General features: G+C 41.9%; 1 protein-coding gene across 1 annotated transcript; it reads left to right on the top strand.

Moving 5' to 3' along the window:
* The first annotated feature begins 1124 nt into the window (after positions 1-1124).
* NRBF2 (nuclear receptor binding factor 2) lies at positions 1125-10570 on the top strand. The gene is made up of 4 exons (XM_053450510.1): positions 1125-1333; positions 5145-5229; positions 6405-6445; positions 9108-10570. Exons 1-4 carry the CDS (start codon positions 1304-1306, stop codon positions 9840-9842), a joined length of 891 nt encoding a protein of 296 aa, XP_053306485.1. The 5' UTR covers positions 1125-1303; the 3' UTR covers positions 9843-10570.
* The last annotated feature ends 1881 nt before the right edge of the window (positions 10571-12451 follow it).

The following is a 12451-nucleotide window of genomic DNA, read 5'->3' as shown; positions in this document are numbered from 1 at the left end:
GTCGGTAAAGTACTCAATGGTAAGACACGTACATTCTTTAAACTGTGCCCTATAACTAAGACGCAGCAAAGTCTGTGAGTTGTGTCTCATCTGTCACTAACCGGGTAAAGAATTCACGAGGAAAAGTGCATTTTATTTTGATGCATAAACCTCCCTTTACGCTGTTCACACTAATGTTATTGTAGAACATTGTGATACACTCATATCCAGCTGACATTCTGAGCTCTTAAAAAGGAATACATTGGTGGGAAGCGTTATGGAGGCATCTGGGCCACAGTAGGGGACACGGGGGGGGGGGGTATCATGTTATGTAGCAATCATGCCACCAGTAATGACTTGTTCCAGGTATCTGCCCGACAGTCCAGGGCAGAGGGAATCCTGGGCCAGTTGTTTGCGTCGTGGCTGTAAAGATGATGGAACGCTGGCCAAGAGAGCAGCCTGCTTAAAATTTCCAAATTGTGGCAGATAGTAAGTGATTTTCTGCCAGGACATCTTTTTTTTTGTTGGATCGGACAGGAATCAGAGGTTTTCTATTGATGATCTAAATGCTCTGCGAAACACACTCAACTACATGGAGTTTGTTTTTTTGGTTGCTATGGTTATAAGACAACTTTTAAAATGTCCACCATAATAACTTTCTATAAAAGAAACTTTAAGCCTGATTATGTTCAGACAGTAAAACCATGTTTAGAAAAGAAAAAACGATTGGTTCTGTGAAATACATATTATAATATATATATATAAATATATTTTTATATATAAATATATAAATATATATATATATATATATATATATATATATATATATATATATATATATATATATATATATATATATTCTTATATTATTACTCGTTACTGGTATAAGCTTGCGGCTTGAAGCTTTCCATACTGTCACTGACGCGGTCTGTTATGGTCATAGAAGTTTGAACACACGAGAGAAAACTGACAATATCGCAACGCGGCGACCATTTAATTGGATACCGAAATCCGGAAAGCCCATGGTGCTGTGTCCGCCTCAACACGAGGAGACATACAAGTAACGTGCCTTATGCCTCTTGCGTTTAGAACTCTATGGTAAACACCGGTCCAGGCGGCGGAGCGTGTGACGTATGAGGTGGGCGGGGCTTTAGGAGGAAGTTGTTGTTGCAGCTACTGCGGTAGGAGCCGTAGTGTGTTGACACCAGCCGGGATCAGCCCCAGATTTCCCCCGAGTATAGCGGTGACAGTGAGGCCTGATGATTGATCCCAGATACAGGCTTCTCCCTGTACAGCAGCCATAATCTACACAGAGCAGGACTCCATGGAAGTGATGGAAAGTCCTCTGAACCTGGTGAGTAGCTGCTTCCTCCCACACAGGTGCAGATGGCTTCGGTGTGTACACTTGTTACTCGTCACTCATTTGTACCCATAATGTGACCTTAACACACTGCTCAGCAGCTGCAGCAGCCATCACCCCTCACCTACTGCCCTAGAGTGATGGGATTTACTGTCCACCAATCACTGGGGACAGCATATGACCTGCATATGGCTATTAGCTCTCTGTATAATTGGGCACCTTATCGTTTCCCCCTTTTTATCAATTTTTTTAGGAAGTGAAAAAAGGAACTAGTTTATTCCTCCTTGGCGGTGAAAGGGTTACATTTAGGTTGAAAGAAAACCAAAATTGCCTGTAATAGCCCCTTTCTAGGTTATTGCCCCCCCTGGAAATACCACTGCAGTTATTATGAAAAATGTATTAAATATTACTTTAAAAACTGGATCTCTCCAAAAATATACGATAAACCCTTTTTTTGACAAAACCGTCACCCCATCCTAAGAATGTTGAGTGATTCCGGCGGACGCGGCCGGGGATTGGATCCTCTCCGTAGAAGCGTTTGCCACCTCTGTGTGCTTTCTGTGGGAAAGGTCACCCTGTAATGGAAATCCTCCATTTATATCCCGTCTGTAATTAGAAATACCGTTTCACGTAATAAACGTCGATGTGCGAAGCAAGGGGGGGGCTGGACAAGGGGAATCCTCGGCCATCTACAAGGTGTACAGCGCTCTGGATTATGGTGGTGCTATATAAGTCAATACAAGTAGCACGTCATCCACAGGCGAATTCCCTGGTGTCCCTTTCTTTCTCGTCTGGCAGACCTCGCCTAGAGTATTGTGTGGAGCTCTGGAGACGTCATCTCTGGAAGGATACTGAGATATCTAGAGAGCGTCCAGAAGGAGGTTGTCAGACATACATGGTTTGCAGGATAAAAAGAATAAGGAAAGATGTAAAGCTTGGGGGAGAAGAAAAGAGGGGGGGGGTGGAAACGCTTAAATACTTAATGGGTTTAACAAAAAGTTTGTTTCAAAGAAGGAGAAATGTTAGAAGAAGGTCGTGATCTAGACCTAGAGGGTCGGAGGCTTGTAAATGCGGAACTGCAGGTGGGAGATACAGGAGGCCGTGGGAGGGGTGACGGTAAATGACACCGTAGCCCCCCATAATGGAGGTTACTTGTGAATCCCGGAAGCGAGGGAAGCCTCCTGTCTGTGGATAACTGGAAAAAAACCTGGCGATAATCGTGATTATAAAATATATTATTATACCGAAGGTTTTTCCTTCCAGGAATGGCAAACATTTTAATTAGCAGGTAGTTTAATAACCTTCAGCCTCCCAGAACCATTAATGAGGGAGGTTTCTTTGAATGCTAGTGATGTATGTAACACGATTGTCATGGCTGTCAGCAGAGGGTTAAATGGTCCAGCAGTCTCCCTGTATTTGTACCCAACAGCAGTATTGCTGGGATTAATCAGTACTTTGCGATGTCATAGAGAAGGACCCACAATTTTTAAGCTGTCATGGCGTTATTCACACTCCTACACCGTGCCTGTTTTCCGTATTCACTCGCACGTACGTCTGATTCGGGACCTACCTTTAATCCGCACACCGTGCACCGCGGGTACATTAGGATCCCTCGCCGGCCTAAAATGAACTGGAAATTAGAACAATGAATTAAACTCGATGTTTTGTACCGGATATTCCTCGCATTCGATGGGAATAAGGACATCCTCGATATACGACAGAAGACACAAGAGGACTTCACGGCGGGCTGAACGCTTCGTATCTGCTGCCAAATAATGTTTTTCATCATTCTTCAAAATGTGCATTTTTTTTTTTTAACAACGTAACGCTGACCGTCGCACTGCTCCCTTCTCTTGTATAATCCACTCTATGGGGCGTTCGAAGCTTTAGCCCCATCACGGGGCAGCTCTGGACGACACAGGAAGTTGCGGAATCAAAAACATGCAGTAATATTTTGGGAATGATGAGATTTCTGGCTTTCTTAGGCATGTAGAGGTTTATGTATGAAGAGCGATGGTGTAAAGTAGTTAAAAGTAAAGCAATCACCATGGCAACCAGTGGAATTTGCCCGCCGAATTTGCGTCTATGCACCAGAATTGCTTTTGGTAAACGAGAATGGAATCTCGACTTGTCTAGCAAATAATAAACAGTTTAGGTTGTTTTCAACAGTAAACATGAAGTTCAACCCGGAAGAAGAAAAAAAGAGACTTTTTGTCTGGGTTTTTAAACACTTTGGCCAAAATTGAGTTAATAAAACGCGTTTACGCGGCGACTCTGTTTATTTACCGGCAGGAAGGCTGCGCATGCCAATGCTTATACTCACGGCTCTTTGCAAATGAAGAACGAGGGAGATGCGGACTTAATGACTGAAGCCAGATATCGCAGCCCTTCCTCGTTTGTTGTGATGCTGTCATCCATCGCACGGTTAATTAGTCATACATGTTTTGGAGTTTTGTCAGCCTCTGTTATTATAGTTCTGGGGAATTAGTCAGGACGTACGAAAAAGTGTCCACGTGATAATATAATTAAGTGTCATTTAGCATAATTACTAAAATATGCTAATAGCAGCAGGATACACACGCTGACTACAAACCATGACTTACTCGCTTGTTTGGCTCATATAATGCAAGCGTCTCCATTAATCACAGCGGTTAAAGCGGAAGTCCCACTGGTGTGGAGCGAAATGCGTTGGTGCAGCCGTAGCCTTCTCCTCTATAACACACGATCCGTAGACGGAGTTCCAAAATAGAAGGGGTCCGGTATTATATGTAATTTATATGTATATGCAAACCCCCCTATGTTAAAATAATGTGAGCAGATATCATGTGAGCTGTTACCGATGGCTCCTGATCATTCATCGTCCAGCTTACAGCTTCCTCCAAATGATTCTCCAACAGGGAAATAACCAGGGAATGGCAAAAAGCCCCTGGTTTTAAACTAATTCCACCCGCTGAAAAACCAAAAGTGCACACTTGTTTAATTAAATGCACACATAAAGCTCTGTAAGTATCATGTCTCCTTTAATTTCTCTTGTGTATTGGCCATAGGCGATACCGGCCAAAGAGAGAGAGTAGTCTGTTGAGAGATGGGATTGGTTGACCAGTCCGTCTAGTGTCAGATATTTACGACGTAATCTGCTGGTTTTTATTTCTTTGTAATGTCTGCTGGACGTTTGGAGACCTTGTCTGGGAAATATTGTTATCTTGCCACTTTGTAGGGATTTACATAAGAATGTAAGTAAATAGTGTAGCATATGCTGTTACATCGTGTTAAATAGCACTGTTGTACCCTGCTTCTGGTGTTTATTAATTAAATAAATGGTCAGAAATTAAACACTGATATATTTGATTCTGCCAAAATCTATAATAAAAGCAGTCTGTGCCCCCCCTGTGTCGGGTTTCAGTACCCAGAGTGCTGGAAAGTGTCCCTTTTGCTGCCGTTGGTTCTGCATCCTGCGCCCACCGGACGCCACCGGGGGCTCCACAGCTGCTTCTCCCCGCTGACCAGGCCCTGCTCTGAACTATACCCGGAAGCATACAATGTAAATGTCTTGTCAGAGGGATGGTTACAGCCGATGTACGTCCATTCTTATTAATGTTTTGTAGCCCTAACCGTTCCTGGCCCTTCTGTTTCTTGGGCTTTGTGGCTCAGAGTGATTCTTATTGATCCGGTTTCTTCTACTACAGACACAGACTTGGAAATGGTAACCAAACAGCTGATCTGTATCCCAGTGTCAGACAGCATTGCATACAGACTAACATCTGGCTTTACGTATTTATACCACGTATTTATTATATTTTTATAGGCGCATCAACAAAGCAGAAAAGCAGACCGGTTTTTGGCAACAGGCAAATATGAAGAGGCAATCGCGTGCCACAAGAAAGCAGCTGGTACGTAACTAGGACTAATAAAACGGAAAACTAATATTTTTTAATAATAATAATGGCATGTAGTGCCTAGTTTCGTAATTTTGTCAGAATTAACGCTTTAGCTCGTGGAGAAGGAGGAACTCCTTGACTTGCGATCAACAGGTTTGGAAAACATTAGTAAATCTTGCCCCTCGAATTGTAAAGAAACCGAACCTGAGGGTAAACATGACTAATTCAGTCCGTGTTATGTCTCTGGCTTTTTTTAATAACCTGTCATGGACAATTGCATGTTTCCAGACATGACATCAATGGCAGTAAGCATAACGGGGGACATTTAATGGAGGTGGTTACATTACGGTACAGGTTTTTGAAATGTGTTGGAAACAAAAATTGTTTGGGGATATTATGGTTACTGTGCCATGAAATCCCAGATTCCTGATAGTGATCTAATATTACGCAAATATTTTCTTAAATCTCTTTTAAAAATATTCATCTCATCCACACAAGAAACATTGAACACTTTAATGACCTTTCCCTCTCTCCATCGCCATCTACGCTAATACCATCCCAGCATTTAGAAAATATTATTAGAATGAATGGGATTTACTTGTGTAAAAAATCCTATCGTACACAAAAAGTATCGGGATCTACAGTTAAGGAAAAAAAATAGAAATCACATCCCCCCCCCCCCCATTCTTTCTTAAGTAGGCAAGTTTACATCTGGTTTATACTCGGTGTTCTTGCTCTCTCAATTATTACCAAGGTGCAAAATAATACTTAAACATCACATTAATTACATGGTGGGTTTTTGCAGAGATAAAATGTCCTCAGTGCAGGGTGCTAACCAGTTGACTAGCAGATGTATAGATAAGTTAAAAAGAAGAGTTTGCCCAACATATGTTGGCCTGCAAATATATATCTAACAAGTGGGCAGTGGAAGCAAACCATATTGTGAGCGCACTAGGGGTGCATCCAAACAAGAGAGTGACCCGGATCCTGTATATGTCGTAAGACCAGCTTGCCTAAACACTCGTAGTCCATACTTTCAGTTTTAGGGTTAAAATGGGCACTATGCAGTCGCCTACAGTACACCATCTGCTAGTTTCAGTATCCGAGACGTTGCTGCAATTCATGTTACGCTGCTGATCTTTCCCCACTGCTTCAGTTTAACGTCATACACGCTTTCTTTTCTGCAGCCTACCTTTTGGAGGCCAAGAGGCTGACCCAGTCGGAGCAGGTAAGGTTACAAAACAAGACATTGCCAATAGAACAAGCCTTTGTAATGCTGTTCCGCCCCGTCACATCGATAATTGCACTCTACGGTATGCCAAGAAAATGCAAAAGCTATAAATCCCCCAATCTCCCCCATTGCAAAGAACAATCCTTCTGTTAGAAACACGTTGCTTTGTGCCTAAGCCCCTCCACTTGTCTGCCCAGTAGGTTTCTGTGTCCGTGGAGTGGATATGGTGCCAGCGCTAACCCGCCTTAACCAGTGGATAAAATATGGAGGATAAAATAACATTGTGCCTGCATGCAAACACATGAATATATATATATATATATATGCAGTTTGGCTCCAGTGTATTTTGTTACTAAAATGAAGACTTTTGTTGCATTGACATTCAGCTTAAATACAATCTGAAATGTCCGTTCAACATAATTCACAAGCGCTAAGCACCGTGCACGTGAGCCGAGTATTTAAAGTGATTCTGCGTCCGACCAGCAGGACATCACCAGAGATTGTGAGGAAATCCTTTGAGTCCATTACATAAGGAATTCTTTCCAATGCCCATCGTGAAGAAGCACCACATGTCTTTGCTGGATAATCATCTTAGAGATGCCGTGTATTTTTCCTTTTTAAAGGGCTTTGTGCTCACCCTAAATGCTATAGCAAATGTATACATATTTTGCAAGCCCTTTTACTTTGATTTCCATGAAGGCCGAACTTGCGAGAGCAAATTGTCAGAGAATCCATTATGCCTGAGTTTTGCCCCTTGCTGCAATGCTTATTTCATATAAGTGACGCTCTCTAGGCTCTCAGATAGTGAGGGAAAATCAGATTGATTGCGGTTGAATTCAGAAAATGAGCAAGTCCCAGGAGACCAGTTGGATGACTTTTTTGTGTGGTTATGGATCTTGACCGATGTAACTTCTAACACGCTTCACTATCTGCGTCTTAAACACTGCATACATCTGTCAATCAATTTGTGTTTCAGTAGAAGCATTGCTCTTGGGCAGAATAACGGCCTCATTTCTGACTTAGTTCTGGTCAACTCTCCAGCCCAGCAAAGGCCCATACCAAGTCAGGACGCTTATGTATGGTTTCTAATGTATGATTTCCAGTACTTGCCAGTGACCATGCATATGAAATAATTGCCTTAAAGCAACTCGTTTCCATGCTTAAAAGAACGTATTAGCTGTAGGTCCCTTAAAGACAATGATGGCAACTGTGTGAAGGTTTAACCTACTTGATAACTGCGTCAGCCTTCTTTGTCAAGTATTTACCGTATTTGCGCGATTATAAGACGAGGTTTTTTTCAGAGCAAATGCTCTGAAAAATACCCCTCGTCTTCTAATCGGGGTCGTCTTCTAATCAGACCTCAAATAGAGGTCTGATTAGGAGACTAAGATCCAGATCCCCCGCACCGCTGCAGGGGACCTGGATCCTCCTGCCCCCCCCCCCCCACATCATACACACACTTACCGGTGCTTCCTGCTGTGTTGCCGGGGCAGCGGGTTGACGTCTACGCGATCCGCGTAGACCACGTCCGCTGCAGCCGGAAGGAGGTGTGGCTAGCAGCGGGGATTGTCTGCGTCCGTCGCGTAGACCTTCCCCGACTGTCAGAGATCAGAGCTCCCCGCACCGGTGCGGGGAACTCCGATCTCTGACAGCCGGGGAAAGTATACAAACCCCCGCTGCCAACTCCACCTCCTTCCGGCTGGCGGCTGCAGCGGAAGGCGACGTCAACCCGCTGCCCCGGCTGGAAGCACCGGTAAGAGAGGGGAGAGAGGGGTGAGAGAGAGAGTGTGTGTGTGTGTGTGTGTGTGTGTTAGTGAAGTGGGGGTATAGGGTGTGTGTGTGTGTGTGTGTTAAATGGGGGCATAGGGCATTTCTGGAGTGGCGTTAAGGGGGCATTTAATAGAGCACTCTGCCTCCTGAAATGCCTTATACCTCCCTATATGGCACTCTGCCCCATAATATGCCTTTAACCCCCTAAATGCCAGAGTGGGATATAGGGGTATAAGGCATTTCTGGAGGCAGAGTGTTCTATACAATGCCTTTTAACTCCCTTAATGCCACTCTGCCTCCTGAAATGCCTTATACCTCCCTATATGCCACTCTGCCCCATAATATGCATTTTAACCCCCTAAATGCCAGAATGGGATATAGAGGTATAAGGCATTTCTGGAGGCAGAGTGGCACATAGGGGGTCAAAAGGCATACCATGGGGCACAGTGGCATATAGAGGGTTAAAAGGCATATCATGAGCCACAGTGCCATATTGGAGTGGCAAGCCTGGGGGCAGATGTGCGTAACTGGGGGACAGGTTGGAAAATACAAGAAATAAAAACAAAAAAAAATTAAATCATAGCTTTTATTAAAAAAAATAGTTTACATGAATTAACATTTACTGGTAAAACTTTTTTCCTTTGGGGTCATCTTATATTCAGGCTTTTTCTTTTTTTCCTAAGTTAATATTCAGATTTTGGGGGAGGGTCGTCTTATAATCGAGCAAATACGGTACTTCTTGTCTTTTGTGACTTTCCAATCCTGAAAGCTTTCCTTATATACTTCTTACCTTGAAGCAATGAAACTGTCTATTGACAATTGTAGATGTGAAGCTTTACAGGGTGCCGCAGTTTTAAGCGAGTCTAATAATGTTAATTTTGCTGGGCAGGCTCAACTATCGTTGGAACTACAACGAGAAAGCCATTTCAAACAGCAGTTGTTGATCCAAGAGAGACTGAAGAGGGCAAGAAGAGAGGATAAGCTTCGAACCCAACAGAAAATGACAACCACGGAAAAGGATTCAACTGCTCATCTCCAGACATCTTACAAAATGTCTTCAGATGATGTTGACAGCCAAAATACTCTTGTTTCTGCAGGCCAGAAATCTAGTTCCAACCCAGGGAAGTATTGTCACGAAACCCGTAATGTCCTCGAAAGGGAACCAGACTCTCTCCTCTACTTGTTACAGAAAAGGAAAGAACCGTTGGAGGAGTACAAGGCGCACCGAACTCCAAAAGACGACAAAACAAAACTGGAAGAGCAAGCAACGAAAATCAAAGACCTAAACCTACTGGTGGACACTCTCCTTGCCGAGAATGAAAAATTAAAAAAGGAGAACAGAAAGTTGCGTGCTGAAGTGTTGAGATTGCAGAAGACTCCGGAAAAGGAACTGGACATAGATACTGATTTTGTGGAAAAATCAGAGCTGTGGAGTATGCAGCAACCAGCAGGCAGCACAAGCAACCCTTCGACTGCCTGGCAGAAGTTTGTAGCCAACGCTGGGAAGAGCACAGACATTCCTATACCCAACCTTCCACCCTTAGACATTCCTTTACCAGAGCTTCCTCCTCTGGAGCTTCCGGAAGATATACAATCTCAACTTAAAGGACTAATGGATAGCTAGAGAACGTACTTCTATATTACAGCCATCAGGATAGGGAATATGATCAGGGCAGCAATACAGTAAGGCTCGAAACTCCTTACCAGGAAGGAATGCTAGTAGACATGTCACTGTGAATCATTCAATCAAAGTTTTTATCAAGTCAGATCTAAGAAGTGAAAAGCAGGCTCTTAAAGACAATATTTCTTCTGTTTTATTTTTTAATACAACTGCCTGAAATCACATTGCGAAAAATTTTACCTAAAGAGTTAAGTAATGTATAATTCCATAACAGAAATAACGCAGATCCTAATATTTAATAGTAGTATATTTTAACCTATGCTTTCTGTCATGCATCCAGAATGTATGCATCTGATTATGCACAACTGTTGTGTGATCTCAGATATGGTGTGTACATAAACACCTCATGTGTGTGCCACATTGCACTCTTACTCCAGTTTTAACCTCAAACCAGGAGAGACGATGTACAATATATATATATATTTTTCTTTTACAAATGGAACCAAATTACACGTTCTTCTATTTCTAAATAATCAGTTTACAAAATAAAAAATCAGGGTGCATTATTATTAAAGTTGATGTATATTACTGTATGTGTTATGCATTGTTTAAAAATACTTACTGACAATATCAGTATCTTGTTATAACGGTGCATGAGTGCCAGTAATGCTGAATGGCAGTATTTGATTGAAAAAAAAAAAGCAACAATAAAGGGTGTTTTATATAAGGAATTTGAGATTTTGTGTTTCTTGAAATCTGAAAATCACAAAAAATGTAAGTATAACAAGTATTGGTGCCTATAAACAAAATATAAGACATAACTCATTTGCGGAAAGTATGAGCAAAAAGTACAAAAATCTGAAAGATAAATATCTCTGTTTTATGAAAAATATTTTAGTGACACCTAATGGACAGAGAAGGAAGTACACCTTGTGGATATTTAGTATTGTACCAATATTACAGCTTTATGCCAAAGTGAAAAATAAATGTCACATTGTATAGAATATCTCTCTGCTTAAGGTAAGGTGTGAAATCTGGATATTTTGTCATACTACTTTCATACTGCGTACAAAACCTCTAGTGCAAAGTGTTCTAGTTACCATGGAACCATTGAAACGTTTAAAAGATTAAACCCCAAAGGATATTAGGTAGCCCCTGGCTTTGGATTGTACATATTTGACAAGAATTTTATTATACTGATGAGCGATAGATAAATGGAACAGTGTCCCATTGGAAGTGGTCATCAAATTATGTTTTTAACTCAAAATGCTAACATTTTCTGCTGCAGAAAATCCATTCCTCCCCAGGTTGCATTTCAGCTGGAGGTGAATTGGCCGCGTATTACTACAGTGACAGAACATGTCATACCAGCTCCTGTGCCCTTTTAACCCCTTAATGATGCATTGTTTTCAATGGGTTTAGGGACCGCCCATTGTCCTTAAGGGGTTAAATGGGAATGAGACTCCTCAATTTGCCATTGCTTTATACTCAATAAAAAGGATGTAAAACAATGGAAGGTGGCCGTGGCTAATAGGATATTGATCTCTTAGATTTATAATTGTAATTTTATATTTTTTGTGTATTTTCATCTTGAGGTTTATTAATGTATTTCTATTATTCAAAGTATTATTTATATTATAATGTGCCTTCTGCTGCTCACTGCTCCATGGGCCCGTGGCGTAAGTTTCCCCATAAGGGTTTTATTTACTCAACTCGAATTGGTGATCCTCACAGAAAAGGACCACCAAGACCTCTTGGGCCATTTGTTCTGATTTTCTAGATACTTGTGAATAAGAGAGGATCCCATGTCATGGCACGGCACATCTAAAACTATTGCTTACGTGGGTTTATATCATGGAGTGAATCGGTGCGTTAACAACAATCTAGTGATGCGATAAAACACGTCAAACCTCTGGTAAGGAATAAAGAAACCGTCAATAGATATTAAAATGCCCTAGCAATGCATCAGGAGATCCGTGGGTCTTCCAAAGACCTGGAGAACCATTGGCACCCCAGAACACGTATCTTATACCCCTAGTTTAAAATACTAAGGCACTATCATTGAGGGGTTCAGTGAGGTGGAACATACATTACGGGAAGAAAGAAAACATCAAAACATGCTAAATGAGATGTGCGTTAAGCACAGTTTTTATATTGTCCACTCCTAGATTAGATTTTAAATAAATTGGCCCTCTCTGTATACCATTGTTTCATCTTATTTAAGACCTCAACCCTTAACCAGTCCTTGATCTTGACTTATGTTTTGGGTGGCTTTATGCCCAGTCCATTTATGTTTTAATTCCCTAAGTTCCCTAACCTCTACCACTTCTACTGGAAGGACGTTCCGCTTACCACACAGCGGGGGGCTGGCGGGCTCATCATCCAATGTTCACTATCGTTCCCAAAGACATGGATGATGCCGTTTTGTGTATTTTACATAAAACCTGAGTTGTGCCAAGAATGTCTTATAAGACATATTAAAGATGATTATGGAGATGACTGAAGAAAATGAAAGTAGGTTTGCTCTCTAAAGACTCTCCTTGAAACATTCTTGGAAGGTCAGCTACAAAGTAAGGCTTTGATCCCGCGCAACTTATGCTCCTGCTTTCATC

This window comes from Spea bombifrons, chromosome 11 (genome assembly GCF_027358695.1).
Source record: "Spea bombifrons isolate aSpeBom1 chromosome 11, aSpeBom1.2.pri, whole genome shotgun sequence".
NCBI classification, from domain to species: Eukaryota; Metazoa; Chordata; class Amphibia; order Anura; family Pelobatidae; genus Spea; species Spea bombifrons.
This window is presented reverse-complemented; position numbering and strand designations above follow the sequence as displayed.